The sequence below is a fragment of the Labrus bergylta genome, chromosome 12 (genome assembly GCF_963930695.1).
Source record: "Labrus bergylta chromosome 12, fLabBer1.1, whole genome shotgun sequence".
Classification (NCBI taxonomy): domain Eukaryota; kingdom Metazoa; phylum Chordata; class Actinopteri; order Labriformes; family Labridae; genus Labrus; species Labrus bergylta.
In genome coordinates, this window is record NC_089206.1 from 16,218,635 (window position 1) to 16,238,691 (window position 20,057).

At 44.8% G+C, this 20,057-nt stretch overlaps 1 protein-coding gene across 2 annotated transcripts in view; it reads left to right on the forward strand.

Annotated features, from left to right (window-relative positions):
• kmt2d (lysine (K)-specific methyltransferase 2D) overlaps positions 1–19,776 on the forward strand; it is a 32,953-nt gene extending 13,177 nt beyond the window's left edge. For both annotated transcript variants that reach the window (XM_065960964.1, XM_020635026.3), the window contains exons 32-55: positions 97–1,752; positions 1,849–2,019; positions 2,519–2,658; positions 3,730–5,519; positions 5,606–5,729; positions 6,701–6,782; positions 6,862–6,928; positions 7,070–7,302; positions 7,397–10,399; positions 10,489–10,638; positions 10,780–10,944; positions 11,062–11,209; positions 12,124–12,205; positions 12,304–12,476; positions 12,654–12,778; positions 12,869–13,004; positions 13,315–13,436; positions 13,552–14,917; positions 15,042–15,178; positions 15,440–15,570; positions 15,941–16,226; positions 16,455–16,528; positions 16,622–16,730; positions 16,837–19,776. In XM_065960964.1, coding sequence (XP_065817036.1) covers positions 97–1,752; positions 1,849–2,019; positions 2,519–2,658; positions 3,730–5,519; positions 5,606–5,729; positions 6,701–6,782; positions 6,862–6,928; positions 7,070–7,302; positions 7,397–10,399; positions 10,489–10,638; positions 10,780–10,944; positions 11,062–11,209; positions 12,124–12,205; positions 12,304–12,476; positions 12,654–12,778; positions 12,869–13,004; positions 13,315–13,436; positions 13,552–14,917; positions 15,042–15,178; positions 15,440–15,570; positions 15,941–16,226; positions 16,455–16,528; positions 16,622–16,730; positions 16,837–16,929 — 10,563 coding nt within the window. In that variant the 3' untranslated portion in view covers positions 16,930–19,776. The remainder of the gene's footprint in view (positions 1–96; positions 1,753–1,848; positions 2,020–2,518; positions 2,659–3,729; positions 5,520–5,605; positions 5,730–6,700; positions 6,783–6,861; positions 6,929–7,069; positions 7,303–7,396; positions 10,400–10,488; positions 10,639–10,779; positions 10,945–11,061; positions 11,210–12,123; positions 12,206–12,303; positions 12,477–12,653; positions 12,779–12,868; positions 13,005–13,314; positions 13,437–13,551; positions 14,918–15,041; positions 15,179–15,439; positions 15,571–15,940; positions 16,227–16,454; positions 16,529–16,621; positions 16,731–16,836) is intronic.
• Positions 19,777–20,057: the final 281 nt, after the last annotated feature.

Here is a 20,057-nt window from a genome sequence, read left to right on the forward strand (position 1 = left end):
TCAGCATTCTTTTTTGTACTATCAAAGTGAATGGAAGATTAAGTACCTTTCATGTAGGTGCAGCATGTTAATGTTTCCTCTGAACTCTTCTCAAAGCAGGCGGAGAGTCAGGTGTGCAGGCCAATCAAAATAGAGGCAGGACGTGTGAAAGGAGAACGGCCCAGCTTACACCTCCAGATCCCTCCTCCTTCAGGCTCTACATCAATCTCTTCCCAGCCCAGCTCTGCAGAGAGCCCCTATCCCTTCCCTCCAGATTCAGGATCATCCTCTGTCTTTTTCTCAGATGGACCTGTTAAGACCCCAGGGTCAGCTGAAATCCGGACAGATCCCTTAGCCAAGCTGCCTCCTCAGTCGCCCCACTCCCACTCCCACTCTCACTCTCACTCTCACCCAACTACCCCCTACTCCCATGCTGGGGCCAGCCCCTTGCAGGCCTCTTCCTCAGGTTATTCCGCTTCCGGCCCACCGGGTCCTCCTCAGGGACGGCCAGCCAGTCTTGGCCCCTTTGACATGCAACCAGGAACTCCTGGAACCCCCAGACGGGCTCAGCAGGTTGACCCCTATTTCAGATCGCAGCTGCAGCAGCAAAATCAACATCAACATCAACAGAGTCATCTACCACAATCACAGCAGGGCTCTCAGGAGTCCCTAGGACCTCCAGAAAGTCCTCATTCAAGAAATGCTGGGCTTGGGGAATCGCCCATCTTCTCCCCATCTCACAATATACACTATGGAGACCCATTCAGAAACCAGCAAGGGATGGTTCGGCCAGATTATGGTTCATCCCCGTCACCATCTGCAGTGGCTTCCTCACCTGCCAGCACAGGGCAGTTCAGGGCTGATATGAGTGCACCTTCTCCACGCGCCTCCTCAGTTGGAAGACTTGACTTATCCACTGGCTCCCCTGCTGGGATGCTGGAGTCTGGGGATGGTTTATTTAAGGCACCTATGACCCCCCGAATGCACCAAGGGGAAGGTGGGGCACTTCATCCTGGAGCTTCCCCTAGCCACCCGTCTGAGGGTTACAGGCAGTCTCCCTCCCACTCTTTCTCTGATCCACATACTCAGCCATCGCTAACTCCAAGACCGCAGTCGGGTGATAATTGTTCCCTTGGACCCCAAAGACACCCAGGAGGTCAACAGGAACTATGCCCTAGGGTGCCCTCCAGCCCACAGTCCCAAGGCAGCTCTCAGTCTCCTCACACTCCTGGTGGCAACTCAAATGATGGTTACTCTGTCCAGTCACCTGCAACCCCCCGTTTCCAATCCCCAGACCCTTGTTCTCAGCCACCTTCAAGGCCACAATCCAGAGATCCCTTTGCTACTATCCCCAAACCTCCTCGCCCCCCTTCTGCCGCCCCAGAGGGAACTGCAAGTTACAAAAGCTCACCTCCTAACCAGCAACCTCCACCCCATCCTACCAACACTTCCATTGGGGATCCTCTCTCTGGTAAACCATCCACACCTCCTACTTTCAGCCGCAGTCCCAGCACTGGAGGCTTCCAAATAACCCAACAACAGAGTCAGATTTTACAGGGTCAGCTTCAGCAATCACAGGCACAAACTCAGCAGACTATGGGGGTAGACAGCTTCAGCTCCAGGGCGCCACCTTCCTCTGGATCTCACGAACTGCAAGCTGTGCGTCCTTCAGATACCCCTCATCAGTCATCTTTGCCAGGCACCCAAGAAATTCCTGACATTTCAGCCGGGCAAGATCCTGCTTTGGCAGGCCTTAGCCCTTCTGAAAGACAGGTAACATTAGTAAAAGCCACTGAACAATTATTTACTGTTCCTTAAAGTATGTTGCTGATCAGTGCCTTTGTTTTTCTATTGTTATGTTGTTTTTAGCGCCAGAGACTGAGGGAATTCTTAATAAGACAACAAATGCAAAGAAATTCCATTAGACAAGAGAAGGAGGCTGCTGCGGCTGCTGGCAGTGCATCCCCCGGCTGGGCTGGAGGGGAGATAGGAGCCTTTCAACAAGACAAGGTCCACAGAGCACCACCACCCTATCCACAGGTAGAAACCTTAACAATATTCTACAAACCTTGCAAATGTAAACAGAATGGTTTTTTTTTTTTTTTTTTTTTCTTTAAATAAAGAAGAGGTTATCATATGTCAGGGGTACAATTCCAGCAAGTGTCTGCTCTGGTAAAGACCTCATGAACAATGAAAACTGATATATATTATCTTAAGTTAAAGATGCATTATCTTGTCACTGTTTTTCAAAACCTCAAACAAAGGGAAGGAATGGCGGGAGCCCAGCTCCTCCTGTTTATTGTCCACTAAACAATAATACCGTTACCTTGTAGGGTAGCACACACACACTGTGTAGCACACACTGTAGGGCTGCATTGAAAGGGGGATCCTGCAGGTCCTTCAAATGAGTGTGTATTTGAATGAGGCAAATTGTAAATACCTGTGCCTATAAGTGATTAGTAAACCTAACTGTTAACATTTTCTTTAAACTAAAAAGAATGGTCCATTTATCTATTCTGACTGTTTTTACTTCCTCAAGGATCGTGTTGCTGCTACTACTGCTGGAGTTCAGGCTTCAGTAGCAGGGAAGATTCCCATGGCTATTGGGGGTATGGAGGACAAACTCATTCGCCCACCACCTACAGGAACCCCTGCCATAATGGATCCCAGTGCACAAAGGTCAGTAAAGTAACAATTTGTGTTAAACAATGTGGGATAACTGCTTCCATAATTGGACAATTTCCTTTACTAATAAAACAATGGTAACACAAGAACTTCTATGATCTGTATATTTTGGTTAGTTACAGAGCTAGTATATCTTTAGCTGCATACATATCCAAACACAGGTATTCCTAAATTGTGATTAACATATGTAAAAGTAAAGGCTCCTAGGCAAGTTGAAGTTGTGGTAGCTGCATATTTAACTATTTCCCAGGTTGATGGTGGCCACAGTCAGTCTATGAAATACAAATATCAGGTCTGGCAAACCATTGTGGAATAAGCCAGTGTGCAAAAGCGCTATAACTAGGCTCAGCGGCATAGAGACTGAGTGCAAGCACCAATCAGGGCACCTCACCCTGGCTCTGCTTCCCCCGCCCTTTTTCTGATATATCGCTACAGACTTTTCTGTTGCTCCATTTTTCTCTTCGATCTTTTCAATGTGTAATTTTGGCACCAGGAATAGTTGCATTTTGGTTATGGGGGCCATTAGCGCCCATGTGGGAGGATAGGAAGTATCTGCTTCGTCATTACTTGGAGCTTAAATGTACGTAGCCTGTTTCTGTTGAAGGTGGCAATGCTGTATGGGCTGTCCTGGCCATGTTGTAAAGTAGATAAGAAGATATAGGAGTTTTGCGCAGAACCCGCCTCTCGGAGGCATTGTGGGTCTGTTTGGGCAAAAAAAACAGTGAAGGGAGGTTCCCACTTGAAAACCTAGGTGATGTCTTTTCTCATGCTGCCCATCTGTCTACACGTATAAGATGTGTGGAACAATAGGAACCATGTGTTAGGGTAAGTAGGAGCATTAAGGGCATATTTGGGACAAGGGGTGTCTTCACTGAGCCATTACCCTTTCATGAGGGTTTTGAGTTAATTTTAAATTTAGGACAAATTATTCCAACAAATAACTCATTGACTTGAAAGAAATAATTCCCGTTCAGAATTAGCCCCTCTTCAATCATTTAAAATTTGGTGAAACACTAAATACAATGACATTGAAGTATGTTTTCCTTTTGTGTGTCTGTCCTTCAGGCCGCAAGGGCCTATGCGACCTCAAGGAATGTTTCCTCGTCCACCGTTCCATCAGCAGTGGCAGGCTCATGCTCCAGGTCCACGGAGGTTTCCCCAGCCTGGCATGGAGGCTATTGGCATGAGGCAAAACCTAAACACTGCTGTAAACATACAGGGTATGGAAGGCATGGGTAACCCAAACATGATACAAGGACATGGAGGAGAGACCATGCAGCCAGTATGTCAAGGACCCCCACCTCAGTTCATTGAATTACGACACAACTCACAGAGGCTACCCATACGACACCAGTTCATGCCGCGTGGACCGCAGCCCAGACCGCGGCTTTTTTTGCCACAACAAGAGACAGCACCATATGTTCAACAACATCCAATTGCTCAAACTGAGGGCATTCAAACAGAAGGAGCCAGCAACTCACAGTTGGGGTTACAGCAGGGTGGACTTGCAAATTTATTGCCTCGGCAGTCTTCAGGAACAGTAACACAACAGCCTCATCTGCATCCCCAGACAGCTATTTCAAATCCAAACATTCCTGGCACAGAGCAGCATCAGCTTCCACAACCCAGTGTAGTCCCAGGAACACAGCCTGCCACAGTAGAAAACAGCGAGGAACTGCCAGAGCCTGACCTTGAGGGGCTTGAAAACACCCATGGAGATGGAGGTGTAGAAGATGAGGATGATTTGGCTCTAGATTTAGACCCTGACAAAGGAGATGATGACTTGGGTAATCTGGACAACCTTGAGACCAATGATCCACATCTGGATGACTTACTTAATAGTGATGAGTTTGACCTCCTGGCTTACACTGACCCTGAGCTGGACCAAGGAGACCCAAAAGATGTCTTCTCCGATCAGTTGCGATTGGTAGAGGCAGAAAGTGAGGCACCTTCATCTTCCTCCGGGTCTGTTGTTGTTAAAGTGGAAGAGAAAGCCACAAAGGAGCCAGGGCAGAAGTCTCTCACAACAGCCTCTGGCACTGTAGGGGGTGTTTCTACCCAACTGCCATCCTCTGTACAAACTGCTGATACCGTCAAGATCAAAGTAGAGGACACAGGTCTGACCCCTCAGCTGCAACCAGGACAGCCTGTGGTAAAAGATGAGTTTGGTGAGGCTGTGTCAATGCTTCTTGGTGGGAACACACCATCAGCCAAGTCTGCTCAGGCAGAAAACCAGCCAGCTTCACTCAGTTCAGTTCGATTAGGGGGACTACAGTATGCCCTGCCAGGTCAAGCTGAAGCATTGCCTTTTCCATCAGCTGCTCCACATGCAGATATGGGTGGTGATCCACTTGGGCTGCCTGATGTAGGTGGACAACACTCCCCTGCTGTAGATTTGGCTAAGGTAGAGAGCTCTTTAGATGGTGAGCTGCCTCTGTTGATACAGGATTTGTTAGAGCATGAAAAGAAGGAACAACAGAAGCAGCAACAGCAGCAACAACTCAGTTCCCTCCACCAAGGAGGCATGGCACCTCATTTTCCTGGTCTTCCAAATCAACAGCCAAACCCACAAGCACCTGGGCAGATAATGCTGCCACAACATCATCGTCCTCCACACCAAGGAATGATGGCTCAGCCAGGAATGGGGCCTCGTCCTTCTCACATGTTGCAGCAGCAGCAGCAGCAAAGGTTCATGGGAAGTGGAATAGCACCTCCTCCTCACATGACAATGGCCCAGCAGCAAGCCATGATGAGGATGGGGCAGCCAGGGATCCATACTGGTCTCCCTCATCAACAGCAGCCACAGCAAGGGGTTAAACAGTCACCTCTGGCCAACAATTTCTTCCCAGATAAAGGTACTCAAGTTGTCACTCTTCTTGGTTAGCTTTATAATAATATTGTCTTTGCACCCTTTTTCAACAGTTTTGTTTTGTTCTTGCAGATTTAGACACATTTGCGACTGATGACAACATGGATCCAATCGCTAAGGCAAAGATGGTGGCACTCAAGGGTATCAAGAGAGTGTTGGCACAGGAGCCAATGGTTGTTCCCCCTGGTATTAACAGGTACTTTTTTGTGTAAACCAATTCTTCTGTGTGGGTCATAGCCCACCTTTGATACTTTGATAAGTAAGGTCACTATATTTTACTTGCCATGATATCATGTTGTCATGTCCATTAATTTATTCCGACTGTGAATGACAGCTCTAGTCATGAAACGTAATGGTAAAGATAACTGAAGGGAAGCCGTGTGAGCAGTTAAAGTTGATAGTGAACAGTAATGTGTAGAATAAATAAAGGTTTTTGTGGTGATATTAAATAACAATAATACTTAAAGGGATACTTCACCTGAAACATGACTCTGTATTGACATTGGGTCATATATGTGGTAGAAATGTGAAATAAATGTAGAAGTTGGTGCCTTCTTGCACGAGAAAAGGCAGAAAGTGTCTTTTTGACTCATGTGGATGAAAGACACCAAATCCCAGAATGCACAGCACCGCAGGCCACTCCCACTAAGGTCCTCTATTTACAGACATATTTACTTCAACACATACGGCTGTTTCCTCAACTGATTCTGAGTTTTCTTCCGGAAGTAATTGGCATCTTGGAAATTCCTAGCAGAAAACAGACTCTATGTCTGTGTCCATTGACAAACAGTGAGAGCACCAACACTACCAGTCCCCACCCCACCTTGAGCCGGCCCCAGCTCCGTGTCCTAACCGCACGCTGACAGGCAGGCTTTATGTCTCGGCTGCCGAGCTGGCAGCGGCCGGGGGCGGCCAGCAATATGATAAAATAGTGACGAGACCTGTTGCTGCTGACAGGCCGGTCTTGTGTTTTGGCTGCCATTATCAGCTTTCTCCATGTTAGCATAGCATAGCTACCAAGCAATATGGCGGACGTTAAGTTTCGTTTCTGGCAGTGAGGACATTTTTGTTAAGTAATTGTCTTTATTCAACCTTGGTGTTGGTTTTAAGATGCATACACAAGGGACCTTTTATTGGCATATAATTCATGTTTTGGTCTCTCTTTAGGCAACAAGTTTCTCTCCTCGCTCAGAGGCTAGCCTCTGCCCCCGGCACAGATCCAGCTCAGCTTGCATCTGGACCACCAAAGGTATGCTGTGTTACCTGTCCGAAACTGATTTTCTTTTTCTAGGTCATTTCATTTTTAAATGTTTTCTTTTTGTCTTAAGGAGGGAGAAACGAGTGATCCCACCCAGTCAAGACCCAACCCTCCCCAGTTTGTGCAAGGAATCATCAGTACGTTCTACAATTAGTGCCTCTTGTTAAGAATGAATTAAGTCATGCATAGATATGTTATCACTGCCCAAATAGTTGTTGATTATTAATTTATTCCCATCTGTTACAAATGATCCATTACATTATCTCATTCTGATACAGATGATGCAGAACAGCACCAATATGAGGAATGGCTTCTTCACACTCAGCAGTTACTCCAAATGCAGTTGAAATTTTTGGAGGAGCAAATTGGAGTTCATCGGAAATCTCGAAAGGCTCTGTGTGCTAAGCAACGCACTGCAAAGAAAGCTGGCAGGGAATTAGCTGAGGCAGATGCAGAAAAACTGAAGTTGGTTACAGAGGAGCAGAGCAAAATTCAGAAACAGCTTGACCAGGTGTGTACAAATCAGGTTTACAAACTTTTCCACAACAAATACTGTTGGTAACTTTGTATCCTAATTCATACCTGTTCATAATTTTGTACTTTAGGTACGCAAGCAGCAGAAGGAGCACACCAATCTTATTGCAGAGTACAGAAGCAAGCAACAGCAGCATCAACAAGGCTCAGGTCTTCTTACCCCAGGTCATTCTGCACAGGGCCAACCACCACACATGTTTCCCAAGATGGCTGGTCAGATGGTGATGGGCCAGCAGGGAACCCCAGTAATGGGCCAGCAGGGAACCCCAGTAATGGCCCAGCACCCTGGCATGATGCCCCAAGCTGGAATGCCTGTCAGAATGCCACAAGGGCAGCCCTTCATGGGTGGAGCTCAGCCACAGCATCCTGCTGTCCTCAGAGCCAGTGGCGTTAGTGGTGTAAGGCCCCAAGGTCCACCTGGTGCTCCAACAGGATTTTTCCCTCAGGGGCCTGGAATGCAAGGTGCAGACCCCAGGCTTCTTCAAGAGAGACAACTTCAACATAGAATGCAGATGGCAAAGCTCCAGCAGCAGCAGGTTATGATGGGCCAGCAAGCGATTCCACATCCAAATCAACAGTCTGGCTTAATTCCTCAGCCACAGTCTGGTATGATGAGGAATCCACTTATGGCCCAACAACAAGCAAACCCTCAGCAGGTTATGCTTGCTAACCAAGCCAATCAACAAAGCATGTTGCAGGTTCCACAAGGAATGGTTGTAGGCCAGTCTGGGGCTCCAATGCCACAGACCCTTCCCGGAGGACAGCCTATTAACCATGCTCAAGGCATGATGCCAGCTCAGCCAGGGATTATTGGGAACCATCCAGTTATACCTCAGCAACAGAGGCCTCAGATGATGATGGGACAGCAGGGCATGGTTGGATCTCCAGGTCATCCAGGCCTCAGAGGTCCTCAGGCCCAATTGACTCCTCAACAACAGAACATTCTGGCCCAACGCATGCTTGCATCGCAGCAGCAGCAGCAGCAGCAGCAGCAGCAGCAAAGTGTTAATAAGAATTTGGCCCACATTCAGCAGCAGCAGATGGTGCAGCAAAGACAACAAACACAGTTGATCGGCCATTCCAGCCAAGACCAAGGAGGGCACTCCCAACCCTCAACCCCACAGATGGGCTCCTCACCTTCAGCAGGTAGTATCACCCCCCAACCACAGGGAGCTACAGAAAACCAAAACTCAGCCTCCAAAGAGGGTGGGATCCTCAGCCCTGATTCAAGAACGCCACCACAGCAGATGGGTCCTTCCACTCCCAATCAGACTTCCCAACAAGGCACTACAAATGATCACCAAACTGAACTGGGAAGACATCAGTTACAACTACAGCAGCAGCAGCAACAACAACAAAACCAGGCTTATATGGCCCAGCAACAACAGACAATTCCTCAGTCTGTACCTGAGCAACAAATGGGTGTTGTTGGAAACCAACAAACTGGTGTGCTTCAGCACCAACAAGTTCCGCTCACTCTCCAAAGGCAAGGTTCACTGGGTATGGACAATTCTGGTTTGATGACTGTTAAAGAGGAAGGAAAGCCAGTTGATTTCTTAGCTCAGCAACAACAAACAGCTCAAAGTGCCATGCAGCAGTCTCAAGATCCTAGCATGCAGCAGCAGATCCTAGGCCAAAGCCACCCTGGACAGCCACAGCCTGTGGTAATGGGGCATAATCCACAACAGCAAGCTCTCATGGCCCAGCAGCAGAAACAGCAGGCCATGATTGGCTTGATGAGAGCCCAGCATCAAGGGATGATTGTACAGAGGACTGGACTCCCACCTGGACAGATCCGCACTCCCATCAACATCCAGGCGATTATTGCTCAAAACCCTCAGCTCCGGAGTCTTCCCCCAAACCAGCAGATACAGCACATTCAGGCCATGATTGCCCAGCGGCAAGGACAGATGCAGCGGATGTCAATGGGTCAAGGCCAGCAAAATCAGTTACAGCCTCACATGCCCCCTGGACAGCTTTTACAGGTTGGGCAGCAGATGCCAGGGATGGAAGGCCAGCAGATACCTTACGGAGCCATGGGGAAGCCAGTAGCAATTGGCCCTCAGCAACAGTCAGGTATAATAGGCCAGCAACCTGGTACTGTTCCTCAGATCCAGCAGGGGATGTTAGTACCAGGGCAACAACAGCCACAATCAGGGGAGATGATGCAACATATGATGAGAGGTCAGGTACCAATACCCACTCCCCAAATGGACCAGGGCCGTATGATAAGGCCAACATCTCCTCGTCAGCCATTGCCAAACTCTCCTGGTGATCCAAAAAGGCATGCATTTAGTCAAGTTATGGGTATGCGTCCACCCACCCCAAACCAGAACCAGCAAGCACTAATGGCTGCTCCAGCTGGACGCATGCAGGGCTCTCCATCCAATGCCTATTCTCCAAGAGGTCCCTTCGGCATGAGCCCAGCCCACCCAGGGTCCCCCCACTCATCCCATGTCTCCTCACCTATAGCTGACAGCAGGGCTGGAAGGGGGAGTCCATACAGCCAAGTCAAGGCATCTCCACTCAGGTCACCTGGAGCGAAGAGTCCTCTTGACTGTCCAGGAATGAAAGTTGAAGCTCACACATCTGCCAATGAAACATCCCAGACAGCCTTAGGTATCCCTAATGGTCCACAAAAAGGCATGAATGCTCAACAACATCCGCAGCAGGTTCCAGACAGCCACATTACTGACGCACAACAAATCTCTAGAGGAGGTGAGGTTTACAAAATGACCCTACAGAACATTAAACAAGAACCAAGAGAGGTTCAGTGTGATGGTGAGGCTGAGGCTCATCCTGGCGCTATAAAGCGAGAAGTAATGGGTGATGCATCGTCATGTGGGAACAATTCAGGCTTTATTAATGCTGGAAACATGGCCGGAGACCCTGGGACTCAAGGCCCTAGGTCTGAGACTGGACAGCAACTTCTGCAGAAACTCCTGAGAACAAAGAACCTTCAGCTTAGTGCTCAGAGGCCCTCTGAGGGCATCCACAATGAGATCAATGGACACATCAACAGCAAACTAGCAATGTTGGAACAAAAACTTCAAGGGACTCCACGAAACATGGAGGTATGTTTTTATTTCATGCATTCATTCTTTTAACCATCATTATATTTTGGTGGGGGAGAACTTCACCTGATTTTTCTCAACCCATACAGGATTTACAGTCTATAACTAAAAGAGCCCCTGCACAAAAGCCAAAGCGCACCAATAAGGCAGCTGGAGACCGAGGGCCCAATGCACGCAAGAAAAATAAAAAGGAAGAAGTTGGAAAAAGTGCAGAAGCCCTGATAAAGCAACTCAAACAGGTACATTGTTTAAGTTAGGTCTCCTTCATTATTTTTAATTTATGTTGTGAATCCTTAAAAAATGTGAATGTTGTGAAATTTTCCTTAAAAAAAATGTTTCTACATGATGTTAGAAAAATGACGTTTACCGCTACTTTCCAGGGTCTGTCTCTGCTACCTCTGATGGAACCCTCAATTACTGCCAGTCTGGATCTATTTGCCCCTTTTGGAAGCAGCCCAGCCAATGGTAAAGCCCAGCTCAAAGGATGCTTTGGAAATGCAGTGCTGGACAACATCCCAGACTACTACTCTCAATTACTTACTAAGGTATTACTGAGCCTCAACATGCACCGAGGCTAGCTTTCTCAGGCTTCGCTATAATTGGTTAATGCTACAAAAAGGCTTCAAACCTACTAATGTGATTAATGATTTGTGCCTTCACAGAGTAATCTCAGCAACCCCCCAACACCCCCATCGTCCTTGCCACCTACTCCTCCGCCCTCAGTACAACACAAGCTGCTGAACGGAGTGACTCCTGGGGAGGAACTGTCTGAAGGTCGAAAAGACACAGAGCAAGCAGAAGAACCAATGGGTAGGCCAAGAGGGATTTGTCATGCAATTATTTTTGCATTATGGCTGTCAAACTATTTATTTTTACAATCACAATTAATCGCTGAAATTCAATAGTAAATAATGATTGATAGCATTTTTAATTGCATGTCTAAATGTCCTTTTCTTTACAATTCAAAAACATTTTAAGTCCTATTAACACGTAACTGATCACAACATGCCACAGCCTGAGTCCTTTGACCCAAGTTTTCAATAATGTGGACTTGCAATTAGTAGGCGCTCCAAAAAAGGAGCGCCTACTGTGTGCTGTAACAAAAAAAGCATGCCATTTAAAATATATAATATTAATATTATTGTGTAAAATATATACATTTGTGTGTGTAAATAAATACATACAAAAAAGGGGTGTCAAACGATTTAGCTTTTTAATCGCGATTGATTGCAACATTTCAATAGTTACTCGCGATGCATTTTTAATTGCATGTTTGAAATTCCATTATTTTGGATTAAAAAATGAAAATGGTTAGGATTTTATTTGAAATGTTTGTTAAGCTGAGAGGACTTCACTGCATTTTGAAATAAAGATCCGAGGTTAAGACATTAAATAAACAACGGAAAAAGGAACTACAGACGGATCAAAAACTAAATGAAAACAGCAAAAGGGAACAGTTAAAAAAGTGAAATGTTTGATATCATTTGGTGGCTATTACTTTGACTTGTCAACTGGACTGTCTGAGTTTAAATTATTTATTTTTTGTAAGTGAAATAAGCCGTTCAAAGATGCAGCAGTACTGTTCTTTTCATCACTGCAGGAGGACGCTGCAGTGTTATCCATTGTGTTTCTGAAGGGACAAAATAGCATGCGATTAAGTAGTTAATGCTTAATATATATATATCTATAAATTGATTTACACATTTGTATCATTTTCTCCTCAGATTCAGTTACAGTGGAGGTGAAGAGTGTAGACATTCTCGCAGCTCTCCCCACTCCTCCACATAACCAGAATGAGGACATCAGGTACAATGGGACTACTCTCTTGGGTTCTTTGTAAACCAGAAAATATGGATTTGTTGTTGGTTATCTTCTTTAAAAGTAATATATAACTATTTCAACAGGATGGAGAGTGATGATGAGGATGCCCCAGAAAGTATCATCCCGGCATCCTCCCCTGAGAGCAACATAGGAGATGCAACGCCTCGTTTCCCCCACCTCCGTGAGCCGAAAGAGGAGGAGACAGAGAGAGCAATATCTCCCATCATCCCCCTCATCCCTCGCACTGCCATTCCAGGTATTATACAACATTCAAACCTCTAATTCCCTGAAACAAAAGCTGCAGTGTGCACACACATTTTTGGGAGAAGATCCTGAATGTACTATATTAAGTCTAATTGTTGAAGTTAATTTTACCTTATATTGTTAATTGTTAATGTATTCCAAAAGACTCATTTGCATATTTGCCTTGTAGCATTCCCAGAAAACAAACCATTTGAAGCAGCTGAAAGCAAGGCAGTGTCCACATCCAACCACTGGGACAAGGCCAAAAGCAACGAGGTGTCGGTTACCTTCATGTTGTCCTCTGCTGCTGCCAAGGTTTGACATCAGCATTCTCTTTAAGTCTCCTTTACTTTTCCTTATCTTTCTTCATAGTTAACGCATCCTGAACTGATTTCTTTCTTCCAGAAACTGAACCATGTGATGATGGCCATGGCACAGCTGCTTAATATCAGGATGCCAGGTTCATATGAGGTGACTTTCCCTTCCCAAAACCCTGACATGCCGGGAGTTGATGGGCCTGGGAAAGGATCTGGACAGTCAGGTATGTATTACTAGATTGTTGTTCATTTTGATTGTCCAGATGTCTCATTAGTTTTTGATGTGAATAAAAGTCAAAGTCAACGTGACAATAATTTAACATATTATTATTACATATATTATTAAAGAGATCAAATGTTTTTTTCTTCATTCACTCTCTTCTGATGTACAGATATTGTGGGTGTAGCTCGAGCAGTAGTAGTGTGACTACACTGCTAAAGACAGACCCATTACTATTATTTATAATAAACATCAATGGAAGAATGTTACTGATCCAATAACTGAAACTAATATAAGGTGGTCGTGTTTTCTAGGGTTGTTGTGCACAAAGGACAGCCCGTCACCAAGTCAGGATGAGTGGCTCAGACAGTTTGACGTTTCTCTGCCGGGCTGTACACTGAAGAAACAAGTGGACATCCTGGCACTTATAAAACAGGTCAGTCATAACAGGTCGTTGGAGGATGGATTTTTATTTTTTATTGTTTTGGTGATATTCTTTCTATTACATATATTTCTTTTAAGCTGTAGATCTTATATGTGCATTCTTCCAGGAATTCCCAGATAAAGAGGACAAACCAGCACTGCACTGTTACACGACGAATGTAAGCGACCTGGATGTGCGGCACCTTCCTGCTTTACCAATGGAAGAATCTCCACCCCCATCGCCGTCCCCTCCACAACCTCCACCATCGGTCCCAGTTCCAACTGCTGAAGCTGAACCTTCAACAGCAGTTTCTCCATCCCCTTCTCCCTCCCATCCCACCGTTGTCAAGATCAAGACTGAGCCTGAACAGTATGATGATCTCTCTGCTGAGGCTGCTCCACCAGCTGTTGTCCCAGAGTCTGAGCCTGCTCCTCCAGAGTCAGTCACAGACCCAGGGACTGCCTCTGAAGTTCCAGATCAAACCGCTCCGACGGAAGATCATCAGACTCCTGTTGCAAAAGAAGAGGACATAGCCACTGATCTCGCTCCTCCAGAAGATTCTTCTGACAACCTGGAGTCTTCCCCAAAGGCTGTAAAGCAGCGCAGGCCTCTCTCCCCTGATGAGGAGGTGGTCCATCCCAAGGTGAAAAAATGGAAGGGGATTCGCTGGAAACGTCTTCAGATCGTCATCACAATACGCAAGGGGGGTTCTAAGAAAGAGAGCAGCCGTGAGGTGTCAGAGCTGATGGAACGCCTTCGCATAACTCTTCGACCAGACAAGCTGCCCAGGGATAAACGAAAATGCTGCTTCTGCCACGAGGAGGGTGACGGAGCAACGGATGGGCCTGCCCGACTTCTCAACATCGATGTTGACCTATGGGTGCACCTCAACTGTGCCCTGTGGTCTACAGAAGTGTATGAGACGCAGGGCGGCGCCCTAATCAACGTGGAGGTAGCCTTGCGTCGGGGATTACGGACCCTTTGTGCATACTGCCAGAAGACCGGGGCCACCAACAGCTGCAACAGACTCCGCTGCCCGAATGTCTACCACTTCGCCTGTGCCATCCGAGCACGCTGCATGTTCTTCAAAGACAAGACCATGCTGTGCACCCAGCACAAGCTCAAGGGTCCCAGTGAAGATGAACTCATTGCATTTGCCGTTTTACGCCGCGTCTACATTGAGCGTGATGAGGTGAAGCAGATTGCCAGCATCCTGCAGCGAGGTGACAGGATTCACCTGTTCCGTGTTGGGGGTCTCATATTTCATGCTGTTGGTCAGCTGCTCCCCTCCCAGATGGCTAACTTCCACTCACCCACTGCAATCTTCCCCGTCGGCTATGAGGCCACGCGCATCTACTGGAGCACGCGTCTGCCTAATAAACGCTGTCGCTACCGCTGCCGCATCAGCGAGGATGACGGTCGGCCGCTGTTTGAGGTGCGAGTTCTGGAACAGGGCATGGAGGATCTGCAGTACCGTGACACTACTCCAGAGGGTATGCACTTAACGCTGCTCTGACCTTTATGTTACGATAGAATCTCAGTGATGTTCCTTTTTCACCAAAATATATCGATTGACCGCTGACTGTTGTGTTTTTTTCCACGTTCTCTTGTATTAAGGAATATGGGAGCGGGTGGTTCAGCAGGTGGCTAAACTCCGAGATGACTCATCCATGTTAAAGCTGTTCACTGAACATTTGAAGGGGGAGGAGATGTATGGCCTCACAGTGCATGCTGTCATGCGCATCACTGAGTCGGTAAGAATTACAATACATTAGCATAAAAGAATCAACCTGGTCTCACTTTTAATGTGGTCATCGTCTTACAATTAAGTGAAGCCACTGTTTCTTTTTTTTTTAATATTAAACCTTAAAGTCAGTCAAAAGAGTTCTGTTTATAACAAACTGTTTAAATGATCTTACCTAAGACACAGTGGACACTCTGCTCTGCTAAAACATTGCCCCCCTGTAGTAAAGTGCAACAGTCATTTTGATTTCTGTAACTTTGTTCACTTTCAGTTGCCTGGAGTGGAGAACTGTCAGAACTACCAGTTCAGATATGGTCGCCACCCCCTCATGGAGCTCCCTCTTATGATCAATCCCAGTGGCAGCGCTCGCTCTGAGCCAAAGGTCCCCACACAGTGCAAGAGGTAAAGAAGAAATCTTTGAGTAATAAGTCACTGGCAGCTGGACTGTGATCACATGATTAATACCTGTATCTAGTTCATGTAGCATCAATAACAGTGAACCCATTTTTTAATTCATTAATATTCCAGTAATATAATAATAACATTTGTCTCGTCCATCAGGTGACGCATAACTTTACATAAATAAAGTGTTTATTTCCTCAAACAGAATAGTCGGAGATTTTCAATTTGTGACCAATAAATAAGCAGTCTCTCAGCCATGTCATTATTTGCTGTGTTGGAGTTGTTGATATTTTTAACAACAAACCATGCTCTAAATAAATTTGAAAATAGCAGGATACACACTCACATCTTCTTTTCTGTTGGTTTCAAGGCCTCACACTCTAAACAGCACCAGTGTGTCAAAGGCCTACCAGAGTACCTTCACTGGAGAGCTCAACACACCATACAGCAAGCAGTTTGTCCACTCCAAGTCGTCCCAGTACCGCCGCCTGAAGACCGAGTGGAAGAACAACGTGTATCTGGCAAGATCACGCATTCAGGGCCTGGGTCTGTACGCTGCCAAGGATCTGGAGAAGCACACCATGGTCATCGAGTACATTGGCACAGTCATCCGTAACGAAGTGGCCAATCGCAGGGAGAAGATCTATGAGTTGCAGGTACGCAAATTACGCAAGTGGATATGATTTCAAGAACACATAATAAGAACTTCTTTGAGACAAAGTTAAGGAATACAGAGCTAGAGGAGTCAGAAAAAAACCCTGGAGAGATGACAAAAAAACTTCTACAGCAAACTTACAACAAATTGAGTTCTGGATGAAGTTTCTTTTTCTTTTTTTTTTTTAAATTCAGATGTTTGCATCACCTTTTTTTGTTTTTTTACTTAGAACCGTGGGATCTACATGTTCCGCATCAACAATGAGCAGGTGATCGATGCCACTCTAACAGGTGGCCCGGCACGGTGAGTGTTCATTTGTGATCTGATGTCATATTTTAAACCGTTGTGTTTTTAATATTTTATTAAATTTATCTTTTTTTTTCTCCATTTTTCCAGCTACGTCAACCATTCCTGTGCACCCAACTGCGTTGCAGAGGTCGTAACATTTGACAAGGAAGACAAGATTATCATCATTTCCAGCCGCAGGATCCCCAAGGGAGAGGAGGTACAGAGTATTAAAAAGCTAAAAAAAAAAAAAACACATTGCATCAATATGATTTAACACTTGTTTATTTATGATGTTATTGTCTTTATCTTCTCCCTGACCCTAGCTGACCTATGACTACCAGTTTGATTTCGAGGACGATCAGCACAAAATCCCTTGCCATTGTGGAGCCTGGAATTGCAGAAAGTGGATGAACTAAGCAGAAGAAGGAAGAAGGGAGATTTCCTCTCTTGCAGGTGCCAGAACACTCTTGCGCCAAAGCCTTTGAATCCTACATAGCCAGTGCATAAGCTGATCTGAAAGACAAGGAGGAAGGGAGCGTGGACACCTGTAGCCAAAGGTTTGAAGAGCATTAATCAATAAAAGCAAGCAAGCGTCTCCGTCAACAGCAACTTGATGGTGGCACTAACTTTCATGTTTGGACTAGTGAATCACCCTTTCCTCAAGCAAACCCCCGCCCCCCTCCCCCCCCCCCCCCCCAGACTCTTGATAAGCTTACAGCGGCTGGAAAACAACCCTCAACATCTACCAAATGATTCCCCTCTGATATCAATACTCGACGATAAGCCATTTTTAAAATACTAAGAATGAACTAATGATGCATTTTTTTTATGTTTTAAGTCGGACCTATCACCTGTCCCACCTGACCACACCTCCCCCTTGCCTCCCAGAAAAGGCACTTTCCCATCAAGTCATCAATGAAGACAACACGGATATTTGGCTAGCTAGACAATCTCGATGTGGCTCTGTATGAGAACTGCATATGATCGATGGAGAAAAAAGAAGATGTAAGTTAATATAAAAATGGAGATGCTATTGATCTGTGGCTCCAGAGGCACCAGATGTTCTGACTGTTTGGAGTCCCAAGGTGGGTTATTGGACCCAGTCTACCTCATTGATATCGCGGGAAGTGACTGCTTTGTATAAAAAAATGTTAACTGCTACTGTGGAAATGGGGGGGGAGGGGGGGGGGTTATGGGCTTCTCGGACAAGCAGGGAAACTTAAGCAGCAGGTTTGCTCTATCTACTCTATGCTGATTTACAATAATGAGCCAACATTATTATTATTATTATTATTCATGAATTGTTTATACAGAGGAATTATATGACAGTTTTGATAAGATATTGCATTAAAATCACAATCAGAAGCTTAGCGGGGGTCCTATAGGCCACCAAATCATCCTGGATATTAATGTAGCTTTTTTTTTTTTTTTTGTTTTCTTTATGTATGTGTCTGGAAACCATGTTGTCAGCTGTGTGGAAGCACAATAACATCCACCTTCTAAGTTGCTTGAACACAATAATAGTGTGAGTGAATGGCGCTAGTATCCCAGGACACTTAGTCTTTGAAGAAGACTCTGAAGTCCACAGTTAACCATGTTCATGTTTCGCTTGTCGCGCCATACATTGAAGTCCCACTTTGTTGAAAACCAGCCGGTGGATGCATGACTACTGTCCCATGAAATGCTTTTTACTCTCCCAACAGGTCTCTTCACAACTCAACCTTAAAACTTTAAATCATGCCTCTTCCTCTCTGTATACTTTAGTGGACTGTTGTTAAATCTTTACTGTAGTAAGTCTTCCTCTGCCTGAGTACAGCCTGCAGTGTTTCTACTTCCCCCTGTAGTGTGCTTTTTTCTAGTGCTGGTACTGTCCTCTCCAGGGCTGAACTGACGGCAGGGAAAGACTTATTGGAAAAAAGGGCATTTGTTTTCATTTCTATGTAATATGAATGAAAAAAAGTCTTTAAAGGGAGCTTTGATTAAAAACTCCACCTTCCCATACTACTTAGTTTCCTCCTTCCCCTAACCTAAGACCTCACATGATTTAAAAATGCAAAGTTGTACAAACTGTATATATAGTATATGCATTGGAGGGGCAGCAACTCTTTATTCAGCCCCTTTGTAATCAAGAAAGTCAAAAGTGTAGAGAAATAAAATTGAAAACAACAACAACAACCACTGGATATCATTTTAACAAAGATAAAGCTGTATATAAATATAAATATATGTAAAATGGCAAACTAATATCTTTATGTATATGAACCAGAGTGTTTTGCATTTACCTGTTTTTTCTATTAGTGTTTTTGCTATAAGATCTCAGAGACAAGTTTGTTAAAGTAGGTTTGAGAAACACGTCTGCTGCTCTCCAATAGAGTGAGACGAGAGGCCGATGTGACGACACAAACAGTTTTGATTCATGCGGAGTGTGGTTGATTATTAGACATGAAAATCACTTCTCGAGTACAGCAGTACAATGGTGCATAGCATTTGTATTTATGTAATATTGTTTGTGTTTAATTTCTTTTCTTATTTATGCTACTGCTTGTTGATTACCAAAACCTGTCCCTTAATCGGTCACAATTGGATTACTATACTCTTGAATGGAAAATCTTGAACTCCCTGGAATATTGTTAGTGTTTTGCTTTTTTATATCTTCCCTATAGAAGTGAATGTGTTGGTAAACCTCGTGAAATGGTTACTTGGCCTAATGTTTGTTATGATGTAAAACTCAGTCGACCCCATACTTAACCTGGTAATGAATTGCACTCTCATAGTATAATGGAGATCTTCTCTAAAGTGGTAGATATTGATCAAGTATCCGAAGCAGTGATATATATAAATATATATATTTTTTGGTATGTTTCTATTTCAAGGGAAGACCATGATGAGACATTATGCCGCTCACTGGATTTTAGCCTGAATAATTTTTAACTTCTCTGAATCTTAATTTAAGTTCTCTGCATATCTTATAATTTAATAAAGTTTGCTCGAAAAATTGACGTTTTTTTAACCTCACCTACTTTTTAAAAAGATGTTGCATCTGTACAGCAGAGATACTTTAGGGAATATGAATAAATATAATGATCATTTTTATTGTATGTGGCATGTTTTGTATGGATATTATTTTGAATTGTACATATTTTTTTCAGGACGCAAGAGGTTGCATCTCTTTATATACAGCTTTCCCACTCCCCTTCCCCTTCATCTTATTTCTTTGTCTGCTTTGTTTCTTGTAAAGGAAAATAAAATGCATTTTAAATATGTGCTCATTCTTATAGACTCTTTTATTTAACAGGACAGACCTTTAGCATAAAGGTTCATTTCAACCATATAGTTTAAATGAAGCATTCAATCATAGGTTTCAAATGTTTGCCTATGGGGGGGCACCCCATTTGCGGAGGCTGTAGCCTAAATAATAAACCTTTAAAAATATATATATTTGCCTACAGTGTTCAGTACATTTGCTGAAGGTCCCATGTAAAAACATTAGATGACTGATATCCTACTCAGCACTTTGAGCAAATGTTTCACTTGCTGTTCAAAC